The sequence below is a fragment of the Gobio gobio genome, assembly GCF_949357685.1.
Source record: "Gobio gobio genome assembly, chromosome: 19".
Lineage (NCBI taxonomy): Eukaryota > Metazoa > Chordata > Actinopteri > Cypriniformes > Gobionidae > Gobio > Gobio gobio.
Window position 1 is genome coordinate 35,780,295 of NC_137112.1, and position 15,751 is coordinate 35,796,045.

General features: G+C 38.9%; 1 protein-coding gene across 1 annotated transcript; it reads right to left on the reverse strand.

Annotated features, from left to right (window-relative positions):
- Positions 1-1,674: 1,674 nt before the first annotated feature.
- On the reverse strand, positions 1,675-15,267 carry cstf1 (cleavage stimulation factor, 3' pre-RNA, subunit 1). The gene is made up of 6 exons (XM_079844256.1): positions 15,203-15,267; positions 14,674-14,854; positions 11,190-11,467; positions 9,029-9,226; positions 5,514-5,904; positions 1,675-2,426 (listed from the first exon to the last, which is right to left on the reverse strand). The coding sequence occupies exons 2-6, from the start codon at positions 14,840-14,842 to the stop codon at positions 2,167-2,169; spliced, it is 1,296 nt and encodes a 431-aa protein (XP_079700382.1). The 5' UTR covers positions 14,843-14,854; positions 15,203-15,267; the 3' UTR covers positions 1,675-2,166.
- Positions 15,268-15,751: the final 484 nt, after the last annotated feature.

Sequence of the window (15,751 nt, forward strand, 5' to 3'; positions counted from 1 at the left end):
TCGTTGATCACGCCTCTTGTGGTCTGATTGGTTGAAGGAGTTATTTTAACTATGCCTGTTGACTTGTAGACGACTTCTTCTGAATCAGTTTCTGATTCAAACATATATGGCTGAGTTAAAGCAGTGTTTATGCTGGTATGAATGAGTGGATCTGCACATACTAAATGAGTTACATTCAAGCTATTTTAAGGCACAAATAAAAAAAAATAAAAATAAAAAAAATCACAGGAAAAAACGTTTAAATATGTCATTTTGGTGATCAAAGATAATATGTAAGGAAAACAATTTTTGACTACAGGCCAAGGGGACTTTAATTGTAATATTTCACCATATATGTGTTTTTACTGTATTTTTGATCAAACTAATGCAGCCTTGCTAGCATCAGAGACGTCTTTTAATAACTTTTCTTTATTTTTATAAATCTTTTGAATGGTAGTGTTAAGTCTACAAGATTTTTTCACTTTTTCATGGTTTAGAAACGAGTTAAACAGCAGTCGAATACTGAGGGTTATGAGTTTGTTCAAATCCTTAAAGGGTTAGTTCACCCACAAATTTAAATAATGTCATTTATTACTCACCCTCATGCCGTTCCACACCCGTAAGACCTCCGTTCATCTTCGGAACACAAATTAAGATATTTTTGTTGCAATCCGATGGCTCAGAAAGGCCTGAATAGCCAGCAATGACATTCTCTCCCAAGATCCATTAATGTACTAAAAACATATTTAAATCATTTCATGTGAGAACAGTGGTTCAATATTAATATTATAAAGTGACGAGAATATTTTTGGTGTGCCAAAAAAAAACTACTTGTATAGTGATGGCCGATTTCAAAACACTGCTTCATGAAGCTTCGGAGCGTTATGCATCACAGTATCGAATCAGCAGTTCGGAGTGCCAAAGTTGGTAGACTGGGTAAACACAGCCTGATCTGCCGGCGATTTGATTTCACCCTGCAGCTCAGTCTGGAAACCTGTACAATAATTTCTACTGCTTCTGTTACACTTTTGCGGGAACCAATCACAGACTGGCTTATCCACCTGCCGTGCTATTGGTGGGTTTAACACGATGACGGATGGAGAAGTGATGGGTCGTTGCCCGTTGATCACGCCTCTTGTGGTCTGATTGGTTGAAGGACTATCCAATTGCATACAGAGTCATTTAATGTATGCTCATTTATCACGCCTCTTGTGCAGTAGAAAATACAGAGCAGACTCCCCAGACCAATGTTCAACCTTAAATTGAGCTTGGTCTGTGATAGCCAGACAAGCAGTTTAGCTTTGATTCAACACACTGATTCGATACGCTCCGAAGCTTCACGAAGCAGTGTTTTGAAATCAGTTATCCCTATACAAGTCATTATTTAGTGTTTTTGGCGCACCAAAAATATTCTCGTTTTTAGTACATTAATGGATCTTGAGAGAGGAAATGTCATCGCTGGCTATGGAGGCCTCACTGAACCATCGGATTTCAACAAAAATATCTTAATTTGTGTTCCGAAGATGAACGGAGGTCTTACGGGTGTGGAAAAACAGTAATAAATTACATTATTTTCATTTTTGGGTGAACTAACCCTTTAACCCAAAGTTTGAGCAATAGCTATGGTTTAATGATTCAATAACATTCACAAATGCTTCAAACCTGTGACTATTAAAAATTGGTACAAGAAACACCTCTCGCTGAGTCTTTTAATAAAAAACAAAGAGAACAGTACACAAATCAAAACTGAAAAGACGACATCCTAGGCACTTCCCATTAGAATTATACTCATCTACTCGTTGTCAGATACACAAATAACAAAAAAAATTGTTTTTTTTTTGTCTTTAGCTGTGAGTGCAATATTAATGCACAAGTTTACAGCTGAATGTTTTGATGTTACTAAATGGTCACGAAACCAAAAAGTAAAGTTCTAAAAACCTGAAAACAATGCATCTCAGATGATGATTTGTAAAACAGCACCACCTGACAGGAATACAAAGGTACCGCAGTCATAAGAGGCAACAAGTTCTCTGATGCTTTAAAAAACGATTTTGTGTGTTAAATGATACGCAGCCTTGGCAAAGGAGCCTGTGAAATCATACACAGTGTGGACATATCTGTGTTTGGGACCTGCTGATAAAAAAAACTCAGAGCCTTTTGGTCACACAAATGTCACACAAATGTCTCTTAGTCAGTGGTGGTGCGACGATACCAGAATCTGGCTCTGAAGTCATCGCTGCAGGTCATAAAGCCGGGGTTGGTGGGTGAGTGTACGATACAGCGCACAATGTTATTGTGGCCCAAGGAGAGGAGGTTCTTCCTCTCTGCTGTGCGTGAATCCCAGCAGCACAAGCTGATGGTTCGCTCGTCCGGCAGCAGCACATAGTCCTCCGTGTGGTTGAAAACACCCTGAGTGCGGTGCGTTTGTCGCCCACTGAGACCCGCACCTGCATGACAGGAAACACAATGAGGGTGAGCTGGCATGACAGACACGGTATTTCCAACATATATGTCAAGGTTTTGGTTTATTCGCCCCAAATTGGCCAATGGAAGTTCCAAAAAAAAAGAAGAGAAATATTAAATACTAGCACTCTTTACTGACCATCATAATATGCATTATAAAATAAATAGTTCCAGTCCTGGATGCTGATTGGTCAATTTAGTGTTCTAGCCTGGCTAAAATACACAGATTTCCTGATTAAATTTGATTCAGATTCTCAAGCTCCATATGTGGTTAAATTCTGATACATGTGAGTACATTACAGTAATGTCTTTTCTGCTTACAAACAAAATCAATTCTCTCTCAGTTAATGCTGTATATCATACAGAGCAATGTTTTAGACGGATTCAAGCTGGTAAACAGTCTTTACAAAACCAGTTTTTAAAAGAACGACTCATAAGGGTAATGTGTTTCTGGAATCGGGCTACACTAGTTGTTTTTGATTAACGAAAAAAAGAAACAATAAGAAAAAACATTGGTTCATGAATCATGAGAGTTGTTTTTCATGAAGTCACACCACACTGGTCTTGCTAAGTTGCGATACGTTTTTGATTAAATATAAAAGAACCGAGCAGACTACTCTAGTAAGTTTCCCTCAGGACTTTTGCAAAAGCCAAAATATGACCACACCTCAGATTTGGTCCTTTTAGAAGGCTGGAAATCTCCCGGTGCTGTCACTGCCTTCTGCCATTTCTTCTCATTCAAAAAACAATGTTGCGCGCTGCGCCATGATGCTGCCTGTTTTCAAAATCGTGATAATCAAACACGGTTTTAATTATAATTACTTTTTAAACGATATTACTAACCGCCAGTACATTTTATTGTGGTTTATTGTGAAACCAGTAAACGTTCCATCCCTATACTAGACGTAGGCGGAAGCACCACCCCAAGCGGAAAATTTGTTTTTTTTGTTGCCAAAAGACACTTTCTAAACATGTGGGCGGTACTTCTGCATAGGTCTATAGCATGACCTTTCCGACGTGATTACGTAATCCCTGGCATGTCGCGGAGCGGCACAAGTAGGGTTGGGTATCGTTTGTTTAGTTTTTTTAGAAAAAGAGCCACAAAACAAGGTGGATGACATTAAAGAATGGCTTTTTATTGAATCTTTTTATTATTATTTAAACTGAACAATTTATTAAAAGTTTAAAGTATACTTAAATATATGAATAAATACAAAACACAATTTACTTAAATTCACAGTAAAACTCAAGCAACCTAAACCAACTACAATAGGCCTAAATTAACACTAATTATACTACAGGGCTGTTGAATGCTTGAATCTGATTGGCTGATGAATGTTTTGAGGTGTGCAATTATTTTCTGGGAAACACAGCGAACGTAGTTCCAGCAGCTCTCTTGACCACATTACAGTTCCATATCACTTCTCATAGTTAACTGTAATAACGGAAATTACAGGACTGAAAAAAACAACATGACAGACGATTAGAACGTTCATCAGCCAATCAGATTCAAGCATTCAATGGCAGTTTGAATAAAGTGTAGCATAGTAGTATAAAGTGTAGCAACTTAAAGGCTACACATGACTTTTTCACTAGCGAGGTAATAACAGCGCTGTTTAGAGACAAACAGAGGTAGCCTAATTCACACAAGCTCTCTCGCTCTCTCTCTCTGTGTCTCTGTCGCTCTCGCCCTCTTTCTAATAACTTCATGAATAACTGCAGTAGAATACTATCAACCGCTCAAGCCTCCGTTACCAGCTTTAAAATGACGTTTTGGAACTAGCAAAAGAGCCGTTGGATGAGACGCGGAAGAAATAGTCCTACTCACAATAGCGTTCATTTAAGTTAAAAAAACAGACGAATCCCTTTAAATATATCATCGGATCGATGTCTTGAGGTGTGGTAACCGTAGTAGAAGCAGAATAATTGACTCCAGGCCATTGAATTATTAGAAAAATATATTTTTTTTTATAACAAGTCGCTTCGCGTCGTGACTGCATCACCACCTCGGTTGTGCATTATTTTTCTAATAATTCAACGGCCCGTCGTCAATTATTCCTTACATAACAGTTACAGTACTAATAACCGTAAGTAGTCGGTATTCTTAGTATGCTACAAACCAGCTTCAAGGTTTAGCATTATTTTGCAGAAATATGACCATATTCTCTGGCTAAATATTTTAGAACGCATCACCTTATTGTTTCCATGGCGACGCGTCATGCTTCACATGATACACAGCAGCCGCAATAGCGCTGTATGACAGCTCAGCTGAATCGGGTTTATTTCGTTTTTTCTTTTTTAATCAAAATATCCACAAAATTGCTAACTATGTCACAAACTATCTGATATTCTGATTTTCAAATATGTGTGAGTGAATGTGTGTTAGTTGATCTATAATGCGCGATGGGCAGCGCCATGTTAGTTTGCGCCTCAGAGAATCGGATCTATCGGATTTACAACACGTAACTTATCCACTTCTCACGAAATACATGAAAGTAAGTGACCGCTGAACTGGGAGAAGAATAGAGTAAACTATATAATGTGTGTCTGATATGAATAAAACACAGTCAAATTATGCCGCTTCCATAGACATTTGTTGCTAGTACTTATGAGCATTTAAATGTCTGAAACCTAAAATAAACATGATGTGGTTGAAAACACTGAATATTTGTGATATATGTGATATGTGACCATATTGGCACCGGGTTTCGGTACCCAACCCTAGGCACAAGATGACCAATTTAGGTTAAAAAGTATATAAATGATTTTTTTTTTTTAGAAAATGACTAATGTTTCGCTAAATAAGACCCTATTCCTCAGCTGGGATCACGCAGAGCCTCTGAAGCCCTTTAAAACTGCATTGATTTGGACCTTCAACATTTTGCCATTGAAGTCCATTGTGGGGAGAAAAATCCAAAAATGTTTTCCCGAAATATCTTAATTTCTTTTCCACTGAAGAAAGAAAGACATGACCATCTTGGATTGCATGTGGGTGAGTAAATTATCAGGAAATTTACATTTTGAAGTGAACTAATCCATAATCTAACCCAATACATAATTCTCCAGCTCACCTGTGTACTTGACCAAAGTCCGGCCTGTGGAAATTTCCCAGAGTTTGGCAACAGAATCCTTTCCGGTGGACAGAACATACTTGGAGTTTTTGGAGAAGACGGCTGAGCAGACCTCAGCACCGTCGTGGGCTTTGTCAAAGGTGGTCACGCACCTGTTAGACACCCCATCCCACAATTTGATACTGCCATCTTTGCTACAGGTGACGTAGCTGTTGGCGCTGGGATTGTAACAGACTCCGCTGATGGTGTCTGTGTGCTGATCCAGAGGGTTGCAGGACACGAAACACTGGAAAGTGTTGACGTCATAAAGGCGCAGAGTTGGGTGCTGCGTACCCACCAGCAAGAAATCTCCAGATGGATGGAAAGAGATGGAGCGCAACATTTCAGCTTCCTGTAGAAAATGAAAAGGAGAACCATTCTAAAGAAATCCATGCAAATAGCTCAAATAAATAAAGGGCCACAAGAAAAAAAAGGACCTTTTTAGTCACATTACCCAGAAGGCTACTTTTAAAAGCAATATTGCATTACTCCCTAAAAGAGTAACTAATTATATGACTTTTTATGGAAAGTAATGTTATGTTACTCTTGCATAATTTTTTCTCACCATGCGGAGGCTTGCTCTCTTCCAGGCCTTGCAGGGTTTTTTTTAATACTGAAATGTTTTATTGCAGAATAACATTATATTTTGAACACTCAGCAGTATATGTATATATACAAAAACATTATGTATAGAGTCGGTGGGCGGGATTAACATAATGACGGCAGAGTTGCAGCGGTTCCATGTGCTACTTGTAAACAAAGAAGCTGGCGAACAGCGGTCTTTCGAATCAGCTTTGACCGTGACTCTGGAAGACTTGGAGTTAAGCTTTTCTTTGAGAAAAGAACAAAGAACAGCACTGAAGTCACTCATAAGAAAGGAAGATGTGTTCGGAGTTTTGCCGACCGGATACGGCAAAAGTTTAATCTATCAACTAGCTCCTGGAATTTGAAAGACAACCGTTTATCCCGCCCCTCGTATTGAGCCCTGCCAATGGTGAGTTCCCAGACCCAACATCTTAATGTGGGTCTGGCTTGTCAGGCTAGAATATTGTTACTTCTGTTCTGTTTGTCTGTTCCCAATGCGCATGTCTAAGATCTGCTATGGAGAACAGAATTTTTATTCAGTAGTTAAAAAATTGCTTAAGCAAATTAAACAAAAGTAACTTTTTTTTAAAAAGTAACTACAATTTTAACGTATAAAATTATAAAGTAATGCATTACATCAAAAAATTAATCCGATTACATAATGCTTATTACTTGTAATGCATTACCCCAACAAGGCACATTACTAGGGCTCTACCAGAATATTCAAATATTTGTTCAGTGGGTTGGTATTCGATTTTCAATTTGGGATTCGAATATTGTTTTTTTTCCCCTTTCTTTTTTTTCTCCCTTCCGCACACCTGGCATCCCCCTCGAATCGGTTCTCATTCATGCTTGCATATGTTTATACAATAAAATCTGGCGAATTACAATACTCTTTTTTTTTTTACAATTATCTTATAGTCTGACCAACAGTTGAATAGGAATCCAACCTAGTAATCCTTAATAAATATATTTGCTTCTTCTTAGACTAGTGTTCCCTGCATGGCTGCAACGGAGTATTCTCTGTCTAGAGCGCACAACTGCATGAGCTTATATGGAAGAAATGCATGCCTGAGCTTGCATTTTGGGTTAAGCTGCGTTGGTTTGACATTTGGGAAAATAGAATAATAGAATGAAAATGTATTAGCCTTTTTACCTGTTAGGGATGTGAAAATTTTCCCTCACCGTCACATTACAATGCTGCACTGTGCAGCCGTGAAAGAATGAGTTTTGGTTTTGAATAAGCGCCAATTTGGCTCCGGGTTACTTGAATGGTGGGTTCATTAGCCTATTAGTATTAAATGAAAAACACAAAAACAAAACCGTACAATGACAAACTCCCTTAAATAGCCGCTTTTACATTTCACTTTGAAATCAAATCTAAATTAATCTACTGCGTAATATAGGAGCTTGTACTGGGACGTAAAAGACCTGTGTGTTTTGTATCACTACTAATGCAGTGTTCATTCTCGGAGTATATAAGGCCTGTCGGCGTGAGGCGCGCCACTTCTCCAGATTCCTGCCTTTATTCTAGAGAATAATATGTTCAGTCCCCTCCCTCCAAAGCTTCGAATATTTGGTGTTGATTACTACCAAAGCTTCGAAGCTCAAAAAAATGGTATTTGGACCAGCCCTACACATTACAGTAAATTTATTATGAAATCTTACCTTTTCAAACTAATTTAGGGGCCGTTTAAACAACACCATTTTCGACAATTAAAAAAAAACTAAAAACATTTACACGACAACAGTATTTTGGGGGCCTGAAATAGCACTCTTTTGAAAAAGAGTTTCAAAGTGCAAAATTTGAAAACAATACCATTATCACCTTATCATCATTAAACACAAATTTGTGAAAACATGACGCCATGCGCATGCATATTAAGCAGTGTTTCTTTACAAAGTGACCGCCAACTACTGGACTGGCATGAAGAATACAGAATTTAGGGTGGGTTGCACCAACAAGGATTAATCTTAAATCTAGATTAAATCAAGGTTTATCTAATAATTCTGTTGCACCAAACTTTAAACCGTGTTTAAAAATAAGCAGATTTACATTTAAACAATCATTTTGATCCTGGATTTAATTTAAGATAGATTAACTTTAATCCTGTTGCTCCATAACTTTAAACTCAGATTTAAATCTCAATTATGGATTAATTTTAAACTTACATGTGAGATTTAAATAAAATAAAGTGCACCTTAATTAAACTATGCATATGATTGAACAGAGATAGAAACAGTGGGTGTGTCGTCAGGTCTCAGAGAGGTGTTTATTACTTATAAAAATGAAAAATAAAGCGAATTGAGCTGGAGTGTGAGGGTCGTGGCGGCCCGTGAGTTTACGCCTGCTATCAAGTCCAGGATGCGGATCCGTCACTCATCTTGGTGCACCTCATTGTCGGACAAACAAAAGAAGAGCGGAGTATATTTAGCATTGATGGCAGCGGTGATGATGAGGGGAGCGCCAGGCGATCAAACGGGATGGTTGGCGCTGTCAAGAGCGGAGATAGTCACTCCGCCAATCATGACGGTTGTTTTGTCATAAATTACGCTGCCACAATATACTCCATTATTAATTGATACTATAAATATATATTTACACACACGCTGTTTTCATTGCCTGCTTGATCAGTAATGGTCTCTCTATGTAGCGCTTTATAAAGACAGCTGCCATTTTGCCATAAGTTTATTTCCTTTATTGGCAAGAGCTACTTATGTCAGAGAGAGTTTCTGGTGGTCAATAATGAAGGAAATTGAATATTAGTATTGTTGCTGTCATTGGCGAATCCATCATGGCGGCGAAAATTAATCGTAAATGGAGGTTTTAAATCGCAGGTTAAATGTCCAGGAGCAGGGTTGAAGACCTCTGATTTAGTTTGTCTGTATACCTGTATGTGCTTGAAGGCTCTTTTCGCAGATGGCTTTGAATAATCGAAGAGTTTGAGGGTGTAATCCCGAGAGCCGGAGGCCAGGATCTGTTCGGTCGGGTGAAAAGCCAGGCATGTGACCTCATCCACATGATCGTACAAGGTTCTGATCACAGGGTGGTTCTCCATGTTCTGCTGGGCCGTTTCGTTCATCATCACCTGTAACAAACAGAATCACATGTTTAGATTGTCCAACTGGAATGCACTACATATTATTAGTCACGGATCACGATGAAATGAAAGTAGAGGCAGATCTTTTCTTCCGAATTGTGACATACATCCCAGGATAAATAAAAAAGAAGGCAGTTGATTGGATTTTAAAATGTGGGCATTGAATAAAAAAATGAAGGCAGATGAAAATGGGATTACAGGGGTGAGTTTAAGCGGACTAAATGATTGGAGAAATTAGGGCTGTGCGATATTGAAGAAAAATGTGATATCCTTGTTAAATAATGCGATGACGATATGCGATATGATATTGCTTTAAGTGTATAAAATCTATTTCTTTCCCCAACTGATATCTTTCACTAAAAGCATAACCGACTGTGTTTACATGAATACTCATCAAGACAGCCATTTTGACATCAGTGTGTGTAATAGACAGTTCGAGTGTGTGAGATTTTAAAGTACTATTACTTGTATATAAATCACTCAATGACCTAGGACCTAAATACATTGCAGATATGCTGATTAAATACAAACCCAACAGATCACTCAGATCATCAGGATCAAGTCAATTAGAAATACCAAGGGTTCACTCGAAGCAAGGAGAGTTTGCTTTTAGCTATTATGCCAGCCGTAGCTGGAACCAGCTTCCTGAACAGATCAGATGTGCTCCAACAGTAGCCACTTTCAAATCCAGACTCAAAACACATCTGTTCAGCTGTGCATTTACTGAATGAGCTGTGCCACTGTACGTCCGACTGATTGCACCTTATCTTATGCATTTACTGAATGAGCTCTGTGCTTTGTCCGAACTGCTTGCACTTTAATTATGCGTTTCAATTTAACCCTGTTTTATTTTTAGTTCTTAATTATACTTTTTATTTTTTATTATTTTTTATTTTGTTAAGGCTGTCTGGGTGGAAGAGGTTGAGAGACGGGGGAGCGATAAATCGAAATCCCTCCAGTGCGAGGACGATCCGTTCAGATCTGCTCTGACGGATAGATCTGTATAGCCTTGGTGGTAAGAGGAAGGACCGTGTAGATCCGCTCTGACGGTCGAACAAAGTAGAGATAGCCCTGGTGTTCCTGTCCAGGAAGATTTGTCTGTAAGGGTAATGTTTAAATGCACAGTTACCTGACAAATATTTTTGAGTACTCCCTCCGGTGCGAGGAAGACCCGTTTAGATCTGCTCTGGCGGGTAAAACATCTAGAGAACGCCCTCAAGTTAGGCCAAGAAGATTTGTCTGGAAGGGTACTGTCTAAACGCACAGTTACCTGACAAATATTTTTAAAGTAAACCTGACTCTCCATTTTCTTCCACCCGAGATAGGGGATTTCATCTTTATTTTTCATTTCCTTTTAATTCCTATTATAACTGTAATACTACATATATATATATTTTTTTTCACTTATGACTATTTTAACTTAATTTCTATGTAAAGCACTTTGAATTGCCACTGTGTATGAAATGTGCTATACAAATAAACTTGCCTTGCCTTGTGTAACAAGACACGAAAAAAAGAACGGCTTGTGCGCACGTTTCGGTGTGTGTGTCAGACAGCGCGAGACTGCAAGGAGTTGTTTTTCGCAAGTTATTGCGTTTAATAACTCTTTTTAACATGCGTCAACCTAAAACGTACACTTTTCACAATGTTGAAGTAGCCTATTAAAATCATTCAGATATTGAGTGCCCATGCGATATGCATATTGCGATATGTACATTTGCGATATTTCGATATATTGCACAGCCCTAGGAGAAATCATCACCGGACAGAAGTCTGCTTTTATCGGACGATTCAGTTATGACATTTTGATACAATATTACACATAAAAAAAGGAACACATGTGCAGATGAATTGTTAACAATAAGATCTATAACATGTATTTAGAAAATAGATTAATGAATTTTCATTTCATACTGACAACCCACTGACTTCAGGCAAAGGTGGCACCCACCTCCAGAGGCATGGCACTTTTGGCCAGCATGCGCTCAGTATCCAGGATCTTAATGGAGGCGTCTGCGGAGCCCGTTGCGATGAGCTGCCCATCACGGCTGTAGGTGGCCACACGGCACGGACCCTTATGGGACGTCACATAGCAGGTCTCGTACTCTGATGCTTCTGGGGACATGGTCTGCACGTCTGCATCAAACTCCAGGTCGATGCCCACACCAGGCGCCACGGTGTCGGAGCGGCCGATGGCGTACTGCACCGCACTGTCATCGTTCTCCATTCCTAGGAAATCAGATTAAAGTACTTTTTTGCCTTCAACAAGAATTACTTTTAAAATGATTCATAATCGTTATACTAACTATAAACTTGCAACGTTTAATTACAGTATTTCACCCAATTGCTACTTTTGTCTAGCCTAGAAATCTAGACGCACCCTAGCGGCAGAAAATGTATTTTGCCGCGAGTGTAGTCTGGCAACTCTTGGTAGACCTCCAGAGCTGGAAAAACCAACCTCTGGTCAGGCCAATCACAGCGTGTGTAGAGTCGGTGGGTGGGCTTAACATAATGACGGCACGTCATGACAGAGGTGCGGAGGTTCCGCGTGCTACTTGTAAGCAAAGAAGCTGACGAACAGAAGTCTTTTGAATTGGCTTTGGCCGCGACTCTGGAAGACTTTGAGTTAAGCTTTTCTTTGAGAAAAGAACGGCACTGAAGTCATTCTTAAGAAAAGATGATATGTATGAAGTTTTGCCGACCGGATACGGCGAAAGTCTATCACCTAAAGTTAGCTCGGCTTCACCTTCTTCTTTACTCTGGTTGGATGTTGCGCTCATGGCGCTATCCAATTGCGTGCAGAGGGAATTTGAAAGAACTGTTTATCCCGCCCCTCGGATAGAGCCCTGTCAATGGTGAGTTTCCAGACCCAACATCTTGATGTGGGTCTGGCTTGTCAGGCTAACTTTTGTCATCACTTTGAATAAACAATTACTCATTCTGGAATATTGTTTATACATCTTTATGTATAAATAAATTATTAAAACAAATTATGTTTATACAGTCAAACCAAAATTTATTCAGACACCTTAAACATTTTCTCACATATTCACAGTTTACTCGTTATAGTTTAGAAAATAGTAATAAAATATGACGAACTTAAATTGCGTCAGAACAAATTAATCTCGATAATGTAAGATAACTTTGATAGAAAGGTATGTAATGGATTACAATCAACCAATCAGCTGTTAAATGTTAAGTACACAATTAGATAATACAAATTTAGATCAACCAATTACCAAGCAATGCTTAAATTTGTTCAGTCTGTGGTGTAAAAGGTTTTTGCTAAAAAAAACATTTTTATTTTGTTAAGGCTGTCTGGGTGGAATAAAATCATTTTTGGGTACAATAATGTCACAGTTTACATTTTGCTATCCTACTAACATCAATGAACTAGTGTCCTGCACCCACTAGTAAAAAAATATATATCTGGTGTCTGAATAATTGTTTGGTGTGACTAAGTGTTTTGGATTGGCATTTCTGATTTTGTTAAAGGTCCCATGGCATGGCATTTTTCTATTATTTTATAATGTTTCCTGAGGTGTACTTATATTGTTAGTATGATTTTTACATCATAAAATGTCATAATTTAGAAATAAAAGGCATTTTTTCAATACTGATGTTTGCCCTGTGGCTGAATGCCCTGTTTCAAGAGGCGTGTCTGCTGTGAAACTTCAGTAAAAACGGCCACTGTTGTGATTGGCTGACATCTTTGCATTTTAAATGAGCGGAGGGGGCGTGGTTTAACGAGGTCTACGAGGCACGAGCTGCTGCCAGAGAGACAGATGGACCTGAGTTCACTTCACATCAGTTCTGTCAGTCTCAGTTCAGTGAACTGTTGTAGTTACAGCATATACTTCAGGTTATTAGTCTATTTCAAGTCGGAGGGACTGTCACTCATGTCAGAAAGTTAGTAACTTTAGTAAATTATGGATCAGCGCTGACTGGAGACGCGAACCGTTTAGAACGATTCAGTCCGATTTGGTGAACTGATTCGGTTCACTAAAAAGAACCGGTTCAAAAGAAAGATTTGTTCGCGAACCGGACATCACTAATGTAACGTTACCAGAGACGGAGCTCAGCGATTGCTAACAAAGTTATTTATAGTAACTACTGAGTTATGAGAGCGCTGTCAGTCAGCGCAAGTTTATTGTGTTTGTATCTGAGAGTTCTGAATAAACACGAGTCCCAGTGACACCGAGTCCGTCCTCATCATTATTACCAACTTTGTAACACATGCCAAGTACCATTACAGCTGTCGAGATGAACGAGTTACGAGTAAGTGTTGATAATAGCATTATTTTTAGATATGTTCCTATCATATGAAAAGCGTCAGTGACGCGCATTGAGTACACAGCGCAAACAAAGACACAACAGCAGTAATCGAATGTAATCCAGTTTATTGTGGGGATAGCTGGCTAGCCCGTATACCCTCACGCTCACCCCCCTTCTGCTTAATCTCGCGCCACGTTTGGTGCCTCCGCTGTGGGCCAGATGCAGTACTGGGGGTCGGTGATGTTGAAGGCCGACCGGCCAGTGCAGCCCAAGCTTCGGCATGTGTGAGGTTTATCTCTAAAGAGATGTGAGTCTGCTGATGTTGAGCAGAAACGACTGTATGCACATTTTAGAACAGATAGACGCAACGAGGACGTACAAAAACACTGACTCACAAGATAGAAAACACCGTTCTGTCTGGAGAGAGAGAAGCCGCTGCGTGTGCACGAATAATAAATAATTAGCTACACATCAGAAATCACTGATCACAGATCAGAAGGAACTGAAAAAAGACTTCTGTTTTCATTTGTACATCCAAACACTGAGAAACTGCCAGCATTCACTCGTTCACAAGCCATGATCTCTCGAGCGCTTGCATGGGCGTGCCAGATTCTCTGGGTGGAGGAAAGGGAGGTAACCGTTCCTGCTTGGACGTCAAACCAGGAGACTTCAGGATTGGCTCGTCTGGGCTGTCATTTTCTCAAAGGCAAAGAAAGACAGCCAGAACTCGGGTTTACACCGATCAACATTTCTATCCACCTGGGGACAATATTCAGGCTAGGGGAACTCATATTAATGTTGTAAAACCTCATAAAATGAAAATTTCATGCCATGGGACCTTTAAAAGGAATTTTTCCTTAAATGTCTGTATAAGGCATACGTGTTCATATTATGCTTATATTTGATTACTTTCCTTGCAACATTTTACATTCATACATGAAAAGTGTTAAAGACCTGTAATTATATTGCTTGTTAGACACTTCTATGGTGTAATACTTGTAAGACAATATAATACGCTTGAGTTCATTTCAGAATTTCAACCCTCTTCGAATATTTACTTTATTCTTTGTTGCAAAAGAGAGAGATGAAAGTACTTATTCGGTACAGGTTCAGTTTATTGTCATTTAGCATTTATGCAGGAAAGGTTTTTACAGTCATACCTGTCTTGGCCAGTTGCATGAGCTGCTCTGATGGAGACACCACACTCTGGGGCTTCACCTCAGTGATCAGGCTGTTGGCGATGGAGGTGTAGCCGTCATACAGCAGCTGGCTGATGATCAGCCTGTACAGGTGATGTCTGTCCTTCAACGTGGGCTTTGGTCGAAACATCTTTGCTGCTTGCTGCATGCAAATGAATGAAGTACGTTAAGATACAAACGTTCAATGCACGTAGTTTTGTGTTTCTAAACGTAATGAGCTAACTAATTCTTAGAGAACATGCTTAGGCGCGTTCTACTATAGGCTAACGTTACTCAAATATTGCCTGGGTAAGCAACTCGGTTGGATTCAAAACACAATCATTGTTGTTTATTCTAGTGCATTGTTGCCGCAAATCAGAGCGTGATATAGACAGCGGCGTATTATTTTAAATGTGGTTTGAGTCTGTTTCTGAAATAAGGCTCGAAGTAAGCAAATGTTACAATATAAACGGGGTTTCATTTGATTGAAGTTGCAGAAAATACGACTTACCAATTCACGACTTCAGGAGGGGCGCGCACACGCTGTACGTCTGACGTCAAGACGTAAGCATACACGGTGGAGTTGTGGGAATAAACCCGATAAATTAAAAGTCTCTGGCTGATTTAAAGTAAAAGTCCCCGAATGATTGTTTTCAATGAAATTCACACAGATTTTGATGATATTAGAAAAAAAAGCACAAACAAATATTGGTCACACTGTATAATTGATCAAATTAAAACTTGATTTGAATAAACATCCTTATATATGTAATACTTAAAAGTCAATTAGGAAATCAAAATACAAAATAGTGCAAATAAAATATCCCAAAACTTTGATAAATATACATTTAACTGCCCCTGACCATCTGACCTGTTTATTAATGACTTATTAATGTTATTATACTTTGTATTCAAGGACACACAATTAAAAATAGCATTTCAAAGTATATAATAGCAGAGATATTTAAAGAAGGGAATAAATACATGCAATTTATGTAGCCTTAAACACGGTTCAAGCTCTAACTCATGTGAAAATCAACTTGCAGTAATAATACATATT

Excerpts from the sequence above, each read along its gene's own strand:
- cstf1 (XM_079844256.1), bottom strand. The coding sequence starts at position 14,842 with ATGTTTCGACCAAAGCCCACGTTGAAGGACAGACATCACCTGTACAGG. Across the intron at positions 11,468-14,673 it reads CATGCAACTGGCCAAGACAG|GAATGGAGAACGATGACAGT; the intron begins GTATGACTGTAA and ends CTGATTTCCTAG. Across the intron at positions 9,227-11,189 it reads AAAGTGCCATGCCTCTGGAG|GTGATGATGAACGAAACGGC; the intron begins GTGGGTGCCACC and ends TGTTTGTTACAG.